The sequence below is a fragment of the Mycteria americana genome, chromosome 3, assembly GCF_035582795.1.
Source record: "Mycteria americana isolate JAX WOST 10 ecotype Jacksonville Zoo and Gardens chromosome 3, USCA_MyAme_1.0, whole genome shotgun sequence".
NCBI lineage: Eukaryota > Metazoa > Chordata > Aves > Ciconiiformes > Ciconiidae > Mycteria > Mycteria americana.
Window position 1 is genome coordinate 108,400,149 of NC_134367.1, and position 16,618 is coordinate 108,416,766.

General features: G+C 36.9%; 1 protein-coding gene across 10 annotated transcripts in view; it reads left to right on the forward strand.

Annotated features, from left to right (window-relative positions):
• Positions 1-16,618, forward strand: part of DISP1 (dispatched RND transporter family member 1) — a 92,931-nt gene that overhangs the window by 61,837 nt on the left and 14,476 nt on the right. For 8 of the 10 annotated variants that reach the window (XM_075496483.1, XM_075496482.1, XM_075496486.1 and 5 more), the window contains 2 exons: positions 6,215-6,280; positions 14,112-14,141. In XM_075496483.1, the coding sequence (XP_075352598.1) occupies positions 6,215-6,280; positions 14,112-14,141 (96 nt within the window). The remainder of the gene's footprint in view (positions 1-6,214; positions 6,281-14,111; positions 14,142-16,618) is intronic. The other 2 variants (XM_075496484.1, XM_075496488.1) reach the window with 1 other exon arrangement.

Here is a 16,618-nt window from a genome sequence, read left to right on the forward strand (position 1 = left end):
TAAATTCATACAAGTACTCTTCGCTCAGCGTAGACCTGCTCTATATCACCTACCATTATTTACATTTCAAGGCTATACTGTTAATGCTTTTGGCTAAAGCAGATGAGTAGAGACAAGTGTTCTGAAAAGCATCTGAATTCTCTCTGGTAAAAAAGACAGGATAAAAGGACATGTGGGATGATCTTTCCATGATCATGCAGTCATCTCAAGCTAGAACATGAAAATAAAACCAGTTTAAAGCCTCACAGAATCATTAGTTTGGCTAAGATTTAAGACTTGGGGATATATATATAAATCGCTCCTCATCCCCCACCAGCCTGCTTTGAAGGTTTTAGCTCCCAAAGCTTAGTTTGTTTGAATTGCTGGATTCAAAGTTTTTGCTTGCTAGACCAATTTAAATTCTAAGCAAGGCAAAAAACATCGTACTTCAGAGTCAGGAAACTGGTAAAGCATTAATATGTTCAAACTTATTGTACATCTTCCTTTCAGTTAGAGTTAAGCCTTCTTTTGAACTGTTTTGGCATTGCAGATTTATGTGACAGTTCTGGGATTCTTAGTTCTGCTGTATCTCAGAGTGTTCTGTGCCACACACTGTTTAAACAGTATTGCAGATATACTTCAATACTTACGCTTTAATTAATACTTTAAAAAGGAGGTCTATAAAAATGAAAAAGCTGTGAAGTGAGGATAGAACGTTATAGCTGCCTCTTACCCATTTTATATTTTCCTTCTAGTTGCTTGGCATAAAGATTAGAACCAGAAAGAAATAAAAAGCTCTTGTTTTTTTCAAAAAGCAAGGGAATGTTTGCCAAATACCAATCTTAATAACAAGACTTTGTTACAAAACAGCTCCCTGCTTGATTCCAGGAAAAGGATAATTGTTATCTAGTACATTCTGCGTAGCTTGCAGAGCTGATTATGCATATACTATGTGTATACAATATTTTCAAATATTCTCATTTCAGCAACATTAACTGTTCACAAGAACTCCTACATGGAGTTTTTTAAACAAAGTGTTTTCCACCTATCTAAATATTTTCCATTTTTAATATTGTTAGCTTCTGCTGTATTTGATGCATTAAAAGATACTTTTGTTTTTGCTTTTTATATGAAGTGTGTACTAATGTCTTTTGTACAAAATACATATGCATATACTGTGTTACAGATTAATAAAAGAGACTTGCTCCCTTCCCCTAGGAAGATTAAAAATAGATATCTTAAAAAAAAAAAAATCCTTTAGGTCAGATTTCTGAAGGATGTTTCTGAAACTTTTTATCAACCTTTAGCAAATAAAAGGCAAAAGCTGTTACCATCATTTCATTCAGTGTTCAGGATGTTGCAAATATATTGATTCATGCTGTGGATCAGGAGTTCCTGCATGTTGGTAATTTGTATGGAAACAATACGAATTCTGGCTCTATTCTTATTTAAGCCATTTATTCCATGCTAAAATAGGAATTCTTTATCCAGAGGTTTTCCAGAATGAGGAGGCTGGAGACACATGGGAACCACAAGCTAGATGCTCCCTTTCGTGCCGCAGCATTAATAGCCTGATGACATACTTGGGGATTTTGATGTAGGTGAGGAAAGGATAGGGAATGTGTAGCAGTCTTGTGCACCCTTCTGAATCTGAGTCCGAATGTGTGGGATTCTCTGTTGTGCACGTGTGGAGGAAGAGCTCTCCCTGTGACCAAACAAATGAACTGGTTCTTTTTCTTTCTCTGAAATAATTTTTCATGGCAGTCAATAATTTGAGCTGTGCTTTCTCATTTTTACTCATTTTACTCATTTTTACTTTTAGTCTTACATTATCCCGGAGTGTGATACCTTAAGAGGTTTATTCTGGTTTTATTAATTCATTTACTCTTCCCATGACTATTACTGTGCATTGTCAGCTATGTGAACAACATGCTGCACTTTCTGTTTGCTTTCAGCTCTGTGCAAGACTAAGGACTGACACGCAGAGACCAGAATACAAATAAAAAATGCCATTTATAATTCAGTGGCTGGCCAAATTAAAAATAACATGCATGGAAAAAAAATCAAGTGCACTTAAAAAAAAAAATCTCATTCGTTAGGCAGTCCAAGGGCTGGCTTTTAATTGTACTATTTAACCATTAGTATTTGTCTAGACTTCAGATTGCTTTGAAGCAAGCTCTTCTGCAGTAGCAAAAAAGGATTTTGAAGGTTCCTGCTCTGTTCTGAGTGCAGGTGAGTACCAGCCTGGCCGTATTTTGACCTTTAGTATCTGCTACTTACAAACTCCAGGTTCTCTGTGTGCTTGAAGATGAATTTCCCGTGCTCTGTATTCCTTGCCTTTCCTTAAATAACAGAAGAACTAGTACTTAACTAGCAATCTGCTGGGCCTTTGAACTGTAGTCTTCAGAAGACAGAAAGCTGATAATGTGAGGGAAATGATAAAAAACATGGGTCCTTTCTTTTGTACTAAATTGACTGGAAAACCAGCATCAGCTGTTTTCCTTCTTGAAAAGGACTAATCAGTGTGGTTTTTGAGATTACTTTTAAAACTGGGCATTCATGTGCATGTATTTAGAAAAAAAAAATGTGATAGAACAGCCAAAATGATGGCAGTTTGTTGGAATGCTTTGACCGTATATAGTTGTTCTTATGCACTTTTAATTTAATAGTAGGTTGTGATAAGGTTCAAATACGAAACAAGACAACACTAGACAACAAAGAGCATAAGTCTAAACTAAACGTGGCCAGTGACCTGACTTTTAGCACTCTGTAAGAGATGGCATTTGAAAGATTTGGGTATTCCTACTTCTTAAAAGTTTTCAGTCTTCCTTATGATTGGGGAAAGTGCAGAATGAGGAACATCAACTTTGGAAAGCTCTTTGTAAGTTGCCATAATTGTCTCTGTCTCTAGCTCCTTCCAAAATCACTTGTCCTTCCTCTGATGATATTTCAATATTGTCTTCATCTCCTAGTAAGTAATAATTGATGTGCATGCTTTTAAGTAGTCAGTGGTGCTTGAATAGTAAAACTAAACAAAAAAACCCCAAACACAAGGCAAGAGCGAAATACAGAGGGCGCCTGAGCAATTTGGCATTAATTTTGCTACACTAAGATTGCTATGAGATTTCTGTCCAGGATATCTGCTGAATAAAAAAAAAAATCTCTTAAAGCCTTGACTATCAATGCAAAATAGAAATGAGATGGTACCACTAACAGAGCAGTACAGGTAAGGGAAGTTACAGCTAGAAATCCAGATCATATTTCAGAAAGCCTGGCCCCTCTATTTGGAAATTAGTTTTTTTAATAAAATCATAAATAGAAATGTGTACTGGACTAGAAAAGCTTACATGCATCACTTCTCTCATTTTTCTGTGATGTTAATGGGATACCTTTCCGCAAAATTCTTGCGTTACATTTCCAGTTTGTAGGATGTTTAGTTCATTCAGTTAAGTGGATGAACTTTTACTAACTTTTTGCCTGAACAGTTTTGATTATATAAAATCTGGTTTATAGCGTGTTTAATCTTGTAGTGCTTTTTTTGCGTCTTAGCTACAATACTGAAAATCTTTAAATGTTCGGTAAATATTCTTTTTTTGCTTGCTTCTTACTGAGCAAACAAAACATCTAATCTCAGGAGGTACAGAAGGTGGTGTCGCATTATATACCTACAGTTTTTTATCTATGTCAGCATGAGCTAAAGAGCCTTCTTTGTGTAATTACTTGCTAAATCCTTTTAAATCTTTTAATTGTGTTGAATATACACTTGTTATATCACTTAAATTATGACATTCTAAGTGACTACATTCACAAACATTGTAACAGCAGCTCAACACTGAAATGTATGTTCAAAGTGAAATACTTCGCTAAATTTAGAACAAAATCGCTTAAGTAACAGTATTTTCATTTTCTGCAAGAGATTAAATGTATAGAAAGATAAAAACTAGCCTTTGTCCCTATAGTCCATCTAATATTTTTGGAGAAATTGTAAGGGATTGTAGTCTAGCTTCAAAAGAGGAGGAGGAGGAGGAGGAGGTTGCTCTCAGAGGAGGTTTTCTGAGAGCAAAAATGACCCCCCTGGTGACTTACATTCACAAATGCTTACATCTGCACAGGAAGGAAGACTGAAGCATGTACCAGTTGAAGCGTGATATATGACAGTCTGAAGTCTCCCTACTCCAGAGTCAAACTTACATGTGCTTAGTATCAATCATTAATGCCTATAAGAACATCAATTTTGGCCTTTGTGGAGAAATACCTTGATAAAAATAGGTGCTCTTGTACATCCCTCTCATTCTCTTTGGTATCATGGGATGGAGTTTTCCTTGTGTGTATGTTGTGATTTCTTGGGTCATGTTAATTTCCTGTCTGTCAGAGAAATACAAGATGTGACCATGACCTTGCATTGCTCCATTCAACTGGGAAGTGTAATAAAAACAGCTTTGAAATAAAATATTTCTAAGGAAGGAACTTTTTGCCAGTAAAAATGCTGAAAACTACTCTAGTCATCATTTAAATCCCAGAACATATAGAACATATCTATTAATTTCACTGTAATTACCAAGAAAAGAAAAAAACCTAATGGTTTTAAACTTGTGAAGGATCTTGAAATAATATTAGTCTGCTCCAAATTAGCTGCTGGCTTGTTTTCAAATAATGATTCATGGTGGTATTTTACTAAGCCTTTTTTATTGTCTTGAATAGTTCAGAACTTTTGTTTAACTTGCCAAGCAGTACTATATGTGGTCCTGCCCTTAGTGCTTCAGAAGTTAAAGGAATATATATATACACACACATATATAGTTTCAATTAAACCTTTTGAAGAAGAATATACTTTAAATTATGTGTTAAACTTTGCCATTTAAAGCTGGGACAATCTGGTTTAAGTATGTTTGGCAATTTTCTTATTGACAGATTGAGAACTGTCTTTAAAAGTGGCTACAATCATTAGAGAAAAGTTTAGGGAAAGAAGAATATAAGAAAATTATTTTTAGGGTGTCTATTACTTGTCTCCTTCATATACTATCAGATTTTCCTACAGAGACGATGATTTACTTCCTGTTCAAGACAATGAACCAAGTAGACACTATTAAGGAAAAGAGCCAGCTTTCCTAGTAGTTTATAATATTTAGTCAGTTCTCGAAGATGAAAGAGGGAAGGCATTAGAAGTCAGTATTGCAAAAATGAGTTTCTAAGGAACCTTAAACTGAAGACTTAGTAAGTAAATCCTGGGCTCCTGCATGTATACCATCCATATGGAGCAGCAAGGAAAAGGAGTGGGGGAAAAAAAACAACAAACTCCAAAACTTGGAGATGTTTATAGGAGCATTTCAATTTCAAGTCATCTGTATGTTATAAATTTATAGAAGTTTTAATTTTAGCATATAATGAATCATATTGGGATAGAATTAGACTATTTCAGTTGGAAGAGACCTACAACAATCATCTAGTCCAACTGCCTGACCAATTCAGGTCTGACCAAGTTAAAGCGTGTTATTAAAGCCATTGTCCAAATGCCTTTTAAACACTGACAGGTTTGGGGCATCGACCGCCTCTCTAGGAAGCCTGTTCCAGTGTTTGACCACCCTCTCAGTAAAGAAATGCTTCCTAATGTCCAGTCTGAACCTGCCCTGGCGCAGCTTTGAACCATTCCCATGCATCCTTTCACTGGATACCAGGGGGAAGAGATCAGCACCTCCCTCTCCACTTCTCCCCCCTCAGGAAGCTGTAGAGAGCAATGAGGTCGCCCTTCAGCCTCCTTTTCTCCAAACTAGACAAGCCCAAATCCTTAGCCGCTTCTCATAGGAGATTCCTTCCAGCTCTGATACTAAACTTACCAAAATAACTTCTAAATGAAAATACGTATGTATAGGATGTCAATGTGATTGTATGACCTTCTCCCATCTCTGTTGACTTGATGGAAACATATTTTCCTGTGGTATCTTGGCATGAGCTGGAAGTTTGTGGTTGGGGGATGTCAACTACCTGTTACTTTTTCAAAGTAGGTTAATAAAGTTTAATATTGATTTCATAGCAGAAAGAAAGTGAGCAAAAGCTTAGCATAGTTAAGTATGTAGGGATTGCCACTGATGTTCAAGGAACCTGGTTTTACCCAGCGTGCATGCTGTAGGTCAAGTAAAGCATACACTTTTATGCTAAATTTAAATCAGATAGAGCAAGAGTCACTTGGACAATGATTTTATTGTTAACACCTTCCTTACAATTGCTTTCCTTGCAGAAGGTCAATGTTACTTGCTCATACATGCTGTGAACATAGAGCAGATCCTCAGTTGGAACTGAAGAGGTAGGTAAGAATACAAAAGCAGACAAGAACCTTTATAAAGCTTGGTATCTCAACTATAAAAATGTTAATTGACATCTCTAATACAGTTGCCAAATAGCATATTGATTTTTGTTCTCTCTACTATCAAGGGTTTCATTTTGCTTAATTTTATGCATAAGAATAGTCTTAGCGGAAATAATTCATAAGTATAAGGTTTAGCAAAGCTGCGGCATTGAGATTTCACACTTTTTAATGGGATGAAATAGCAGTTAGTTTCAGATAATCTCACCCTGATAATCTAGAGATAAAAAAATAAAATCCTTTTGGATTGTTTCATGACATTTTATGTGGGAGAGAACAAGAAAATTCTTTGCAGTTTTCTTGCTTTCAATAAAACCTTAAAAAAAGCAACTTATCAGAAAACTGAATTCTCTGTGATCTTTACAACATCCTTTTGCTGTGGGGTGTCCTGTTCTTTCTTTATAGATGTAAATAACTAAAGCTAAATGCAGACAAATACAATAAACACTACGTGTTTAAAAAACATCTAGAGAGACTTCATGATTAGAATCAAGCAAAACTCTACACATCATAGCAAAAAATTAAATTGGGAGGCTTATAAAAAGGTTTTGGCAACTTAATCTGTTGGATTTGTTGTCTGAGTGATTGTAGTGATTGTTAAAATGATAAAGCATGTAGGTGTTTACCTGATATAGCAGCAAAAGCTAGCCTGATATTTAAGATCAATTCAAATTGTTCTCATGGGTCAATGACATTCTGAAAACACGAGGATTTTCTTCCTCTGCCGGGATTTAGTTTGTATTGTATGTTCTAATGGAAGGTGTACAATATGATGCATATCTCATTCTGTCCTGCAGGGATTTAGCTTATCCTTGAGTGTAATAATGACAAAAAGCTATGCTTTATCGTTTCTTGTAACCAGATCTACCAACAAAGGGAATAGCTTCCCTCTGGCAAAGTGAAGCATTGAGGTTAAACTCCTCATAATACTTGGACAGGGGAGTCTTTATATTGACTTTGGTTTTTTTTCAGTAAGTACAGCTATTTATTGTAACTTCACATTTTTGACTCAAATGAATCTTTAAGGGAAGGGCAAGAGTGCAAAATTAGTTTTTCTGCTATTGGCTTTGTAGTGATTTTTTTTTTTTGTATTGCTGTGTTTAGACATCTGTAGTGTACAAGGTGCTTCAGAAAGAAGATATCGTTTGTGTCCTGAAGAGTATACTATATCACAAATATGCTATGTGTTATGTATGTGATGTTATTTGTATCAAGAGAAATAATACATCCCTTTTATGAATACCTGCATGAGGAAAGTAGAGTTAAGATTATGTGAAACAGTCAGTGTTTGTCCATACTGCCAAAAGCTGAAAATGTTACAGATGTAGTGCAATGTCTACAACTTTCATTGATTCTGGATCCCATTCTGCTGGAGCAGTTGTCATGATTGCTTCTGCTGCTGTGTTATCTGCAGTACTATTAGTGACCGTTTAGAGCCCTGTAACACCTACTTTATGATAAATAGCTGTAAGCTATACATTTATTTTCAGAATTCTGTGCAGCTCAGTGCTAAAATGGAGACCAGTCACCTGACCAGTTAGTTTTCTCTGAACAATTGTTTGGAAAATTAGGCTTTTCCTAATCTGTCAAGCTTCTGTCCATGACCATTTCTGTGCTACATTTGCACCTGGGTTTGAGCCCTGAAATAATGGTTGGCTGTCACTGTTTATATTCAAATGTCACTGAGCATGGATCTCAGCTGGATTTGCTAAGGGATGGCATTTATCAGCAGTCAGTACTTTTTCACGTGAGACCTGTTCCTGCAATGAAGCAGGAAAAGTGGTTGCAAAGCCTGGTGTGTATCTTTTTGAGATGCTTCTAGCCCATTCAGCTGGGGGTTCATGATAAACTGCTTGATGGCAGGCAATGGTATGAAGAACAGCAGTGCTTCCTCAAGTAGTGCTGGTTCCAGCTGGGAGATGGTCCCTTTCAACCAATGCTGGAGACTGGCGCAGCTGCAGCAAAGCACCAGAATCAGCTGGATGTTGCTGCTGGGAGCCCAGCTTTCTGCATCCCTTAGCTGCTGTCTCCCAGGAACAAAACAGAGGAGAAGCACCTGTGCTGGCAGTTTTGGATTTATCCGTGATGCTGTTAGTTGTTTCCTTACACCTTAGAATAGGGCACAACTATCCCAGGCAGTGCCTTTTTGCTGCCCCATCTCAGGGTGGTAGCCCCACAGGCATTACCTTTAGCTCAAAGTCTAACTGGTTTGTTGTTCCTCCAAGGAAAAAAGGGGAAGAGTCCTTCTACATCTGAGTCCAGTCTCTACATCTGCACACAGAAATTAATTGCATCTAAGTGGCATGAAATAAATCAGAAATCAAATGTCTAGCCAGGGCAATATCCAGAATTATAATAGGAATTTTAAATGTTTTAGGAAGGTACTGTTTGGATAAGTTAGTACAAACATATGTTTTGGAATGTATTGATGCTTTTTGTATTGATGACTTAAAAAAAAAGTTACTATTAATGTAGGCAGGAATGTTCCTGTTCAAAATCATATTAGTATTTCTTTCAACCTTTTAGGTTATCGATAGCTGCTAACACTTTTTTAAAGTATTGGTTGCTCCACAACAGGTAGAAAACTCTCTTCAAAATATGCTTCAAAACACAGCCTGTTTTCCTAATTTTCTATTTCATGGCTACCCTCTGCAGGGTTTCTTGCACCCACTCAGGAAGCAGCTAGCATTGATTCCTGGTGGTGTGACGCAAAGAGGGTTACTTAAATTGATACCTTTCTCAAAACTGAGGTTTGTGAAGAAAGACTGCGAAAGAATGTCTTGGAATATCTAGGTACTTTTATTGTCCTCTGACATGTTCAGGTTTGTATTCCCCTGAAATGCATTAGATTAATGAAACAAATACACTGCAAAAGCAGTAAACCATCTGTAATTTTTAAGTGTTAAATTCATTTGGAATGGTCCCATGCTGAGGAACACGCTCGTGAAACATTGCTTTGTGCCATGTAATGTCCAGGCAAAATGAAGGTTACAGAACTAGATTTAATAATATTTATGATTTCCAAAAGCTTGCTCTTCATTGTGGTTCTTGAAATTAGGACCGAACTCCCCTCTCTGTTATACCCATGCCAATCTATTAACCTTCATGAGAAAACTCCTTCAGTGCTGTAACTGAAAGGAAACTTTGGCTGCATTGAGAACCTGAAGGCAGGATGTGGCCGAATGGCATGGCGTGTTCCCCTTCAGGAAGCTAGAGCACCAGTCGTCCTCTTTCTCAGGTTGAAAAATATGTAAAACAATAGTATTTTTTAAGTGTATGACTGCCCCTATTCCAGTTAGTACGTACACAAAGGCACAAATGTTTTCTATTACCCACCCTGTTCAAAACATTCGTAGAAATGCTGAGGTTAAGTGCTTATTTAGGCTGGGAAGGTGAATATTAGAGCTGTAGTAGTCCACTCCAAACTGGTGCCCTGATCCATCCTCCTGATACTCTTGTTATTTCCTACAGTAAACTTTCAGATATTATAGCAACACTTTTTAAACACCACTCCTCCTTTTCACCATGTTGCACAGAAGGATGCTAGTCAACCAAATAAATTTCATGTTGAGAAACTTCTGGGGTTTTTAACCAATCTAGTTATCCTTTCTTTATGTAGTTCCTAATTGTATGATGCTCAGTCTAAACTCACCATTAGGAAAGGACAGGATGAAGCAAAGCATCTGTTGAATAGGGGGCTGAGACTTGCAGTAAATGGTGGTAGAATAGAGCCTGTCCTTTTCTTTCCCCCTTTCCTTCTCCCCCCTTGGCAGAGTATGTATTAGATTTTAATCAGTGACTGTAATTTATGTAATAACTTGGTTGTGCTAGTCCTGTCACAAACAACTGTAATTGTCACTTTCCACTATCAGACTTGTGAGAAGTACAGAGGTAATATAATACACAGATCAACTTGGCTTTTGTCCCAGCACAATTATGGAATTCACCATTTCTTTCTCATGAAAACTGATGAGGATTTTTTTTTTGTCTAGACTTCTTTATTTGGAGGTCAGTGGTGTTATTTAAACTGGCTAAATGAAAGCATAATACTTCAAAAATTAGACACAGCAGCACTAAGTGGGAAAGATCTGGTTTTGCCATGCATTTCTGTATTTTAGAGCATAACTAAAGAATTTTTTGGGCATAGTTTTCAGGGATAACTTCTGACCGATATAATAGAGTCATCACAACAGCTGCAAAGGATTGGTTACACTGCTGGAATTCACCCGGGCGTACACAGGTTTTTTTAATGTGTGCTTTTCAAAACAAAACAGTTTGATAGCAGGTGTGACCTTTAACCCTCCCTAACTTTGAAGAACTTAATCATCATCATTTGTTCTGCGCTGAATATATTTTGCAGGTGGAGGAAACAGAGGGAAATGTAGTTTGATTTTGATGGGAAAGGGGGAGGATGAGGAATGGTTGTGTTGGTATTTTTACCACTTTTGTGTAAACCAAATTACGCAACGTTAATTTTTGAACGTTCTATCTAAAACAAATTTTATGTTCTGTTGAGAAAATCTGTTTTGCCGTATAGTTACAGAGACATAATTGAAAGACCGAGTAAAGCTTGAAGAGAGAGATTTAAAACATGCCCATCTACTAAGATTTTGCATGCAGAAGGGGCTGGGAGAGCTGTGGAAAGAGTTGAATATACAAGAAGATACATTGAGAAAGTGCCTGCATCGTTCCCAGAGCATTCTCAATTACATGTGGGTCCTTCCCAACAAATGTTTGTCTTGCCAGCTTTTTGAGGACCTCAGATGAGGTTCTGTACCCCAATGTCCAAGCAAACCCTTGTATTTGGGGGGAGTGTGTAGTGATGTGGACATGGCTCTCTGGATGAACCAGCTAACCCTTTATAGTGGAGATCACAGTAACGATTGTATAGCATGGTGTATGATGATGTGGATAGCAGTGCTGCAGCCCATGCAGAGGAGAACATTGCCTCTATGGGAGTTAATTCTCAACTAAAGCACCTGCTTGTTTTTTCAACCTTGTAGGTTAACTTTGTTGTAAAAGTGGGTACTAAAATTGACAAAGTCCAAGGATACGGAAGGCAATTTTATCTGCCAGTATAAACTGGAATTGTCATATAAACCTGTACACAAGTCAGCGTAATTACAAAGTTTGTACTAGTTGTTGTCCTTGGATGGCTGTTGGTTGTGCCAACTAGTTGTATGGTTTTGTTACACATGGTAGGGTCCATTATGACACAGATGAAAATGGGACTTGCTTTCACAAGTGACTGAGCATATATGGAAATTCAGATCTTTACAAATAAAAGCTAGAAATTCATGTTTGAATCACCATATTAACAGTAAATATGTCTATATATTTCTCTCTAATCTGTAAACCTAAGAGTGTATGCTGCAATTACAAAAATCTGTTACCTGACTCTGTAGCTTTGTCCCCTTTTTCATACAGGCACAGAAGCACACATTCAGTTTGCGCTCTGCGTTGGTGCTGAATTAGTCCATGAAAGGGCTTGTCTGTTTAAGCATTTCTCTTCATAGAGAGTCCTGTTACTACTAAATTCAGATTCAAGTCTGAGTTCTGACTTCAGTACCTAGTTTCTTATCATCCAGTCTAGCCTTAGTTGAGAAAAGTTGGTTTTGTGGTTAAGGCTGTAGATAGCCGAGAAGTCCCGAGACTGCCACAACTTCTTTTCAGCCTCAGGCAACTTACTGTTGCAAAATCATTTCAGAACTCAGTTTATTTGGGTTTCTGTACATTTTGGCTGCTGACAAGTCTGTTGTTCTTGTGGTGGTACCAGAAGTTTTTGGCGTTAGTTGTGAAATTGAGTATGTTCAGTACCTCTGAAAGTCAAATTTGTGCATCTTGGACTACAAACTGAAGGATGGTGACATTTCATAAATTTAAGCTTAATTTTTGTGCCTGGATTTAATAGAAAATCCTTGTCTGTACGTTTCCTTAATCCTTGAGTTACTACAACTGCAGATTGGTTATTCTGCTTTTCTTCTCCTTTTCTCCAGCTTCCTCATGGCTTCAAGGAGCAATTTTTGCTACTATGTACTACCTATGGGCATGTCCTTGTTAGCAGCTCTACTACTTTGTCAGGTTGGAGCATTTCCAGACAGCAGTGAATTACAGCTGATAGAAATTGGCTTTTATACAATTTTTATTTCTTATAACAGTTACATTAAAATGGATTCATATTTCTTGAGGAAATAAATATATTAGCTTTATATTTCTGGATGCAAAGTTCCATCATAGTTATATTTGTGTTATATTGCTTGAGACACATCATGAATGAAGATGAAGAGTAAAAGAGGACTTAGCATCAGTGTTTAGCTTTGCTAGTTTAATTTGTTATTCCATCCTCCCTGCCGAGGAAGAGGGTAATAGGAATGGTCACATTTATATTACTCTATGCTGTCAATTACATTTTCATCACCCTTTTACTATCATGCTAGTTAGCAGTGCTTTGAATCTGTCTGAAGTGGCCTGTTGCTGTGTTAAGAGCTGGTTTGCATTGGATTATACTTTTTGTTTGGTGTAACAAAGCATGGTGTTTCTGAGGCTCAGTTTTATATGGATTATTTCCCCTTTACCTTTACAGTTGCTCAGGGTTAGAAATAGATACGGTCTAAGCAGTACTTGCACCTAGTACAGGCATGGTTGCAGCTAACTTGAGATGGTGATGCCAGAATGCTTTGGTTCTCCTGGACTAGAATTTCAACCCAGTGTGTTGAACCATATCCTATGAAGGACAGCAAATCTCATTCCTGAGCACTGAATTAAAGCTTTAAACTTTTGTGAAAATCTCCAAGGAGTCTGAAGTTTGAGCTGTTTATCTGGTGGTGTGAAACAATACAAATCTTTACTCATTTGGAGACCTCAATGTAGAAACACTAAGTGATCTATTTTATGCAAGTAGCTGTTTCTTAATTCATTGTTTTCTATGCCTTTTTAAAGAAGTAATATTAAATATGTTCTTGGTGGTAAAAGTAAAACAAGTCCATAACTTAACTGAAGCCATAGTATGGTTACATCTCTGGAGTGATTGTATGTCACATTTGTAGACAGGAAATTCTTGAGAGGACTTGCATATTCTTCATGGGAATTTTTTTTTAAAGTGAAATTTATGTGAAACTTACTGATCCAATAGCTAACAAAATGAAGTGCTCCCTGAACAGCAGCAGATACAAATAATTTGCATTTGGGTTTGTGATCTCCTCATCAAAGTAATGTTGTTTGTATTAGATTTTTAACAAATAACAAGAACTTGCATAGAAAAGTTATTTTATGTAGGTATCTTTTGTCATTCTATTTCCTGCGTTACAACAAGACAGAATTTATCTCCAAAATAATTTTTTGTAGTGGAATTATGAAGGACAATTAAGAAGGTTTGTGAATTGTAATGTCAGAACATGGTGTTTTGGTTGTCTGTTCCCATCATATGCAAACCTTGTCATGGTTTTCAACAGTACTGAATTTTTATCATGTTAGTTTATTTGGTCTCTTGTTGAAAACTGGAAAAGACTCTTAAATAGTAATCCCCCAAATCAGCTGCATAAAATTCCACTTTTGAAAACCCAGCTGTCTGTAGCTGTAATTATTCTCTGAATTACTTGTTTGCAAAGACTCAATTGGATATGATTGTATGCCTTTGAAAATAATTCATATTCTCAAATATCTGATTTTTATAATTTAACTGCTTATCCATGTATGGAAAGAATTAAACAAATTGGCACATGCATGTATATTTCACATATTTTCAATTACTCTCTTTTTTTCCTCCTTCCAGGCCAGCCAGACCATTCAAGTTACCAAAAAGGTACAGTCTAATATTTGTCACATGTGGGGTTTGCAGAATCATAAAGGCAGTAGATAAGGTGATGGCAAAACTGTTGTTCCCCACACAATGCAAGAGTAAGGAACATTCAAGGAAAATAGTAGGCAATCAAATTAAAACAGATTAAAAAAAAAAAAAAGTAGTTCTTTATGTAGTGGGTAGGGAATTTCTGAAACTGCCACAGGAAATTGTGGAACCAGGCAGCATCAGCAAGTTGAAACAACATTTAGAAGAACTGATCTACAGTGGGTCCCGAAGTAAACACTGAAAGGAGGACAAGCTCTGTAACATCCCTGATCACACATCTGTGAATCCTGGGGGAGCAGGAAGGGAATAGACCACAGATGGTGGCCAAACTCTTGTGCTCCCCCCAAGTAGTCTTTTTGTAAATAGCTTCTTTTGGAGAGGCTTTTGGAGACAGTATACTGGGCCAGAATTTTAAAATCTATGCAGATTTCAATGTTCCTTTTTGGCAAATATTTTATGGTATTTTTTACTACAGTCCATGCCATTCTCTTTGTGTATATATACACTTTTGCACAAGCATAAAAAGCCTATGACTGTGTACCTTTTTTGATTAAGGGTTATTCTGAGAAGCAGCTTGGTTGTATCATCAATAATGATAAAACAACCTGACAGAAAAGTTCAGAAATTTCATTGTAATGATCTCTTTTTCTTCCTAAAACCAGAAACCCCACGCAGTCAGGAACACTAGGTTTGGACTGCATATTCTCTGAAGAATGGCAGGGTCAGAGAAAACAACAGAGCAACTTGTCTAAAACTGTTACAATTTGCCGTTAGTAAAGAACAAGCCTGTTTGCTAAATATCTCTTTTGAGTTACATAAATCTTTTGTTAATATGGATTCAGCCAAACAAATAACTATTGCTCATGGTGACCTCTTTATGATGCAGAAACTATATATATGGTATGTTTCTGTCTCTCTGTATGAGACTGGGTAGTGGTTTAACCTCAGTATGTCTGCATATAGGTGCTTGAATTGAAAAGTTTAAATCTATCCATGTGTTATGCTATAGCTTAAAATGAGAAGGAAAAGTGGAGCACTATCCACCCCCCCCACCCCCACCCCCCCCACCCCCTGCTTTTTAAGAAAGCATCTGATGTCTTAGATCACCTTGGGGCAGATTGCTTGCAACCAGTCTTTAGTGGTGCTAAATGGGTGAGATAACTATAGATTGAATTAATGACTGTATCTCCTAAGCATTTTTAATTGTTTAGAACATGAAGGAAAAAAAAAAAAGCCTCAGACCTTTTTCAGGGGTGTGAAAAACAGCAGAAGAAAAGATATTAATGAAAATTATATGCATCTTCATGGTACAAGGCAGCTTACAGTGGTGTCCCCATTCTAACAACTAGATTGAAAGCAGGGGGTGAAATGGCATAAAAAAGATATTTCAGTCAGTGTCATAGTTATTGAGAATTCATCGTTTAGTGCTTGAATAGTTCGGAGGAGAAAAAAGAAATTATAATGTATCAGCATAGCCATGCGCCCAGCTCATTGAACTACTGTAGTTTTAATTAGGCATCAAAAAGCAGGATTTAGGATTTAGAAAAGTACTAAAGTATGTGCTTAGCACAAAGGATGTGCTTTCTGAATGCAAGTGATTCCTTGACTGAGGAACTGATTTAAGTGGTTTCCTCTTGGACTCGGACATTGTCAGGCAAGTGGTCATTTACGCAGAATCTAAGTCAGGGCAGTGGCTTGCTTTTCACGGAGAAAATAACAAGTAACTGAACTCATTTTATGGCTTTTTAATGGGTGAAGAATAAAATTACTGCCATCTGTTTAGCCGCTTATGATGGGTTGGGATCTGGGCTGGCTGTAGGCAACTTGGTTGGAGCCAGAGCCCTCAGCAGCACCAAATTATGCTCAGACAAATAAAATTAAAATATAGTGTGGTTAGTCCTTTTTGATGTTCTAGCCCAGGTCATCTTAATTTCAGTATGTGATACAAGAAACAGGACACATTTGCAGGTGTAAACAAACACTTACTGTCTTCTGTATGTGGCTTATTAACATGTTAAACAGTTCACCTAGGACATAGTTTATTTTACAGCTAGTGGCTGAAGCATTTAACCAATTTAAGAGCTGCTCAGCTGAGAATGGAAGTGTAGAGACAACATGTCAAAGTGGTAAATCTGGCACTAGTGATGAATAGGAAAATAAATCTTTTGAGTATAATTTTTATGACTTCAGAGCAAATGTCTATAATAGCTAGTCAATCTAGCACTTGGTGTTTATGAAAACATTTAGTCCTATAAATAGGAAAATTCTATTAGGTCATTTACTTCCCTTCAGTTCTACTTTGTACAATTGCTCATTTGGCAAGCTGCCCCTTTGTGATTCACTTTAATAAAAACTTACACTTCAGATTGCTTTTCAAGCTTTTGCTAATTAACCTCTTGTGTGAGAATGTAAGAATTATTCCACATTTACCT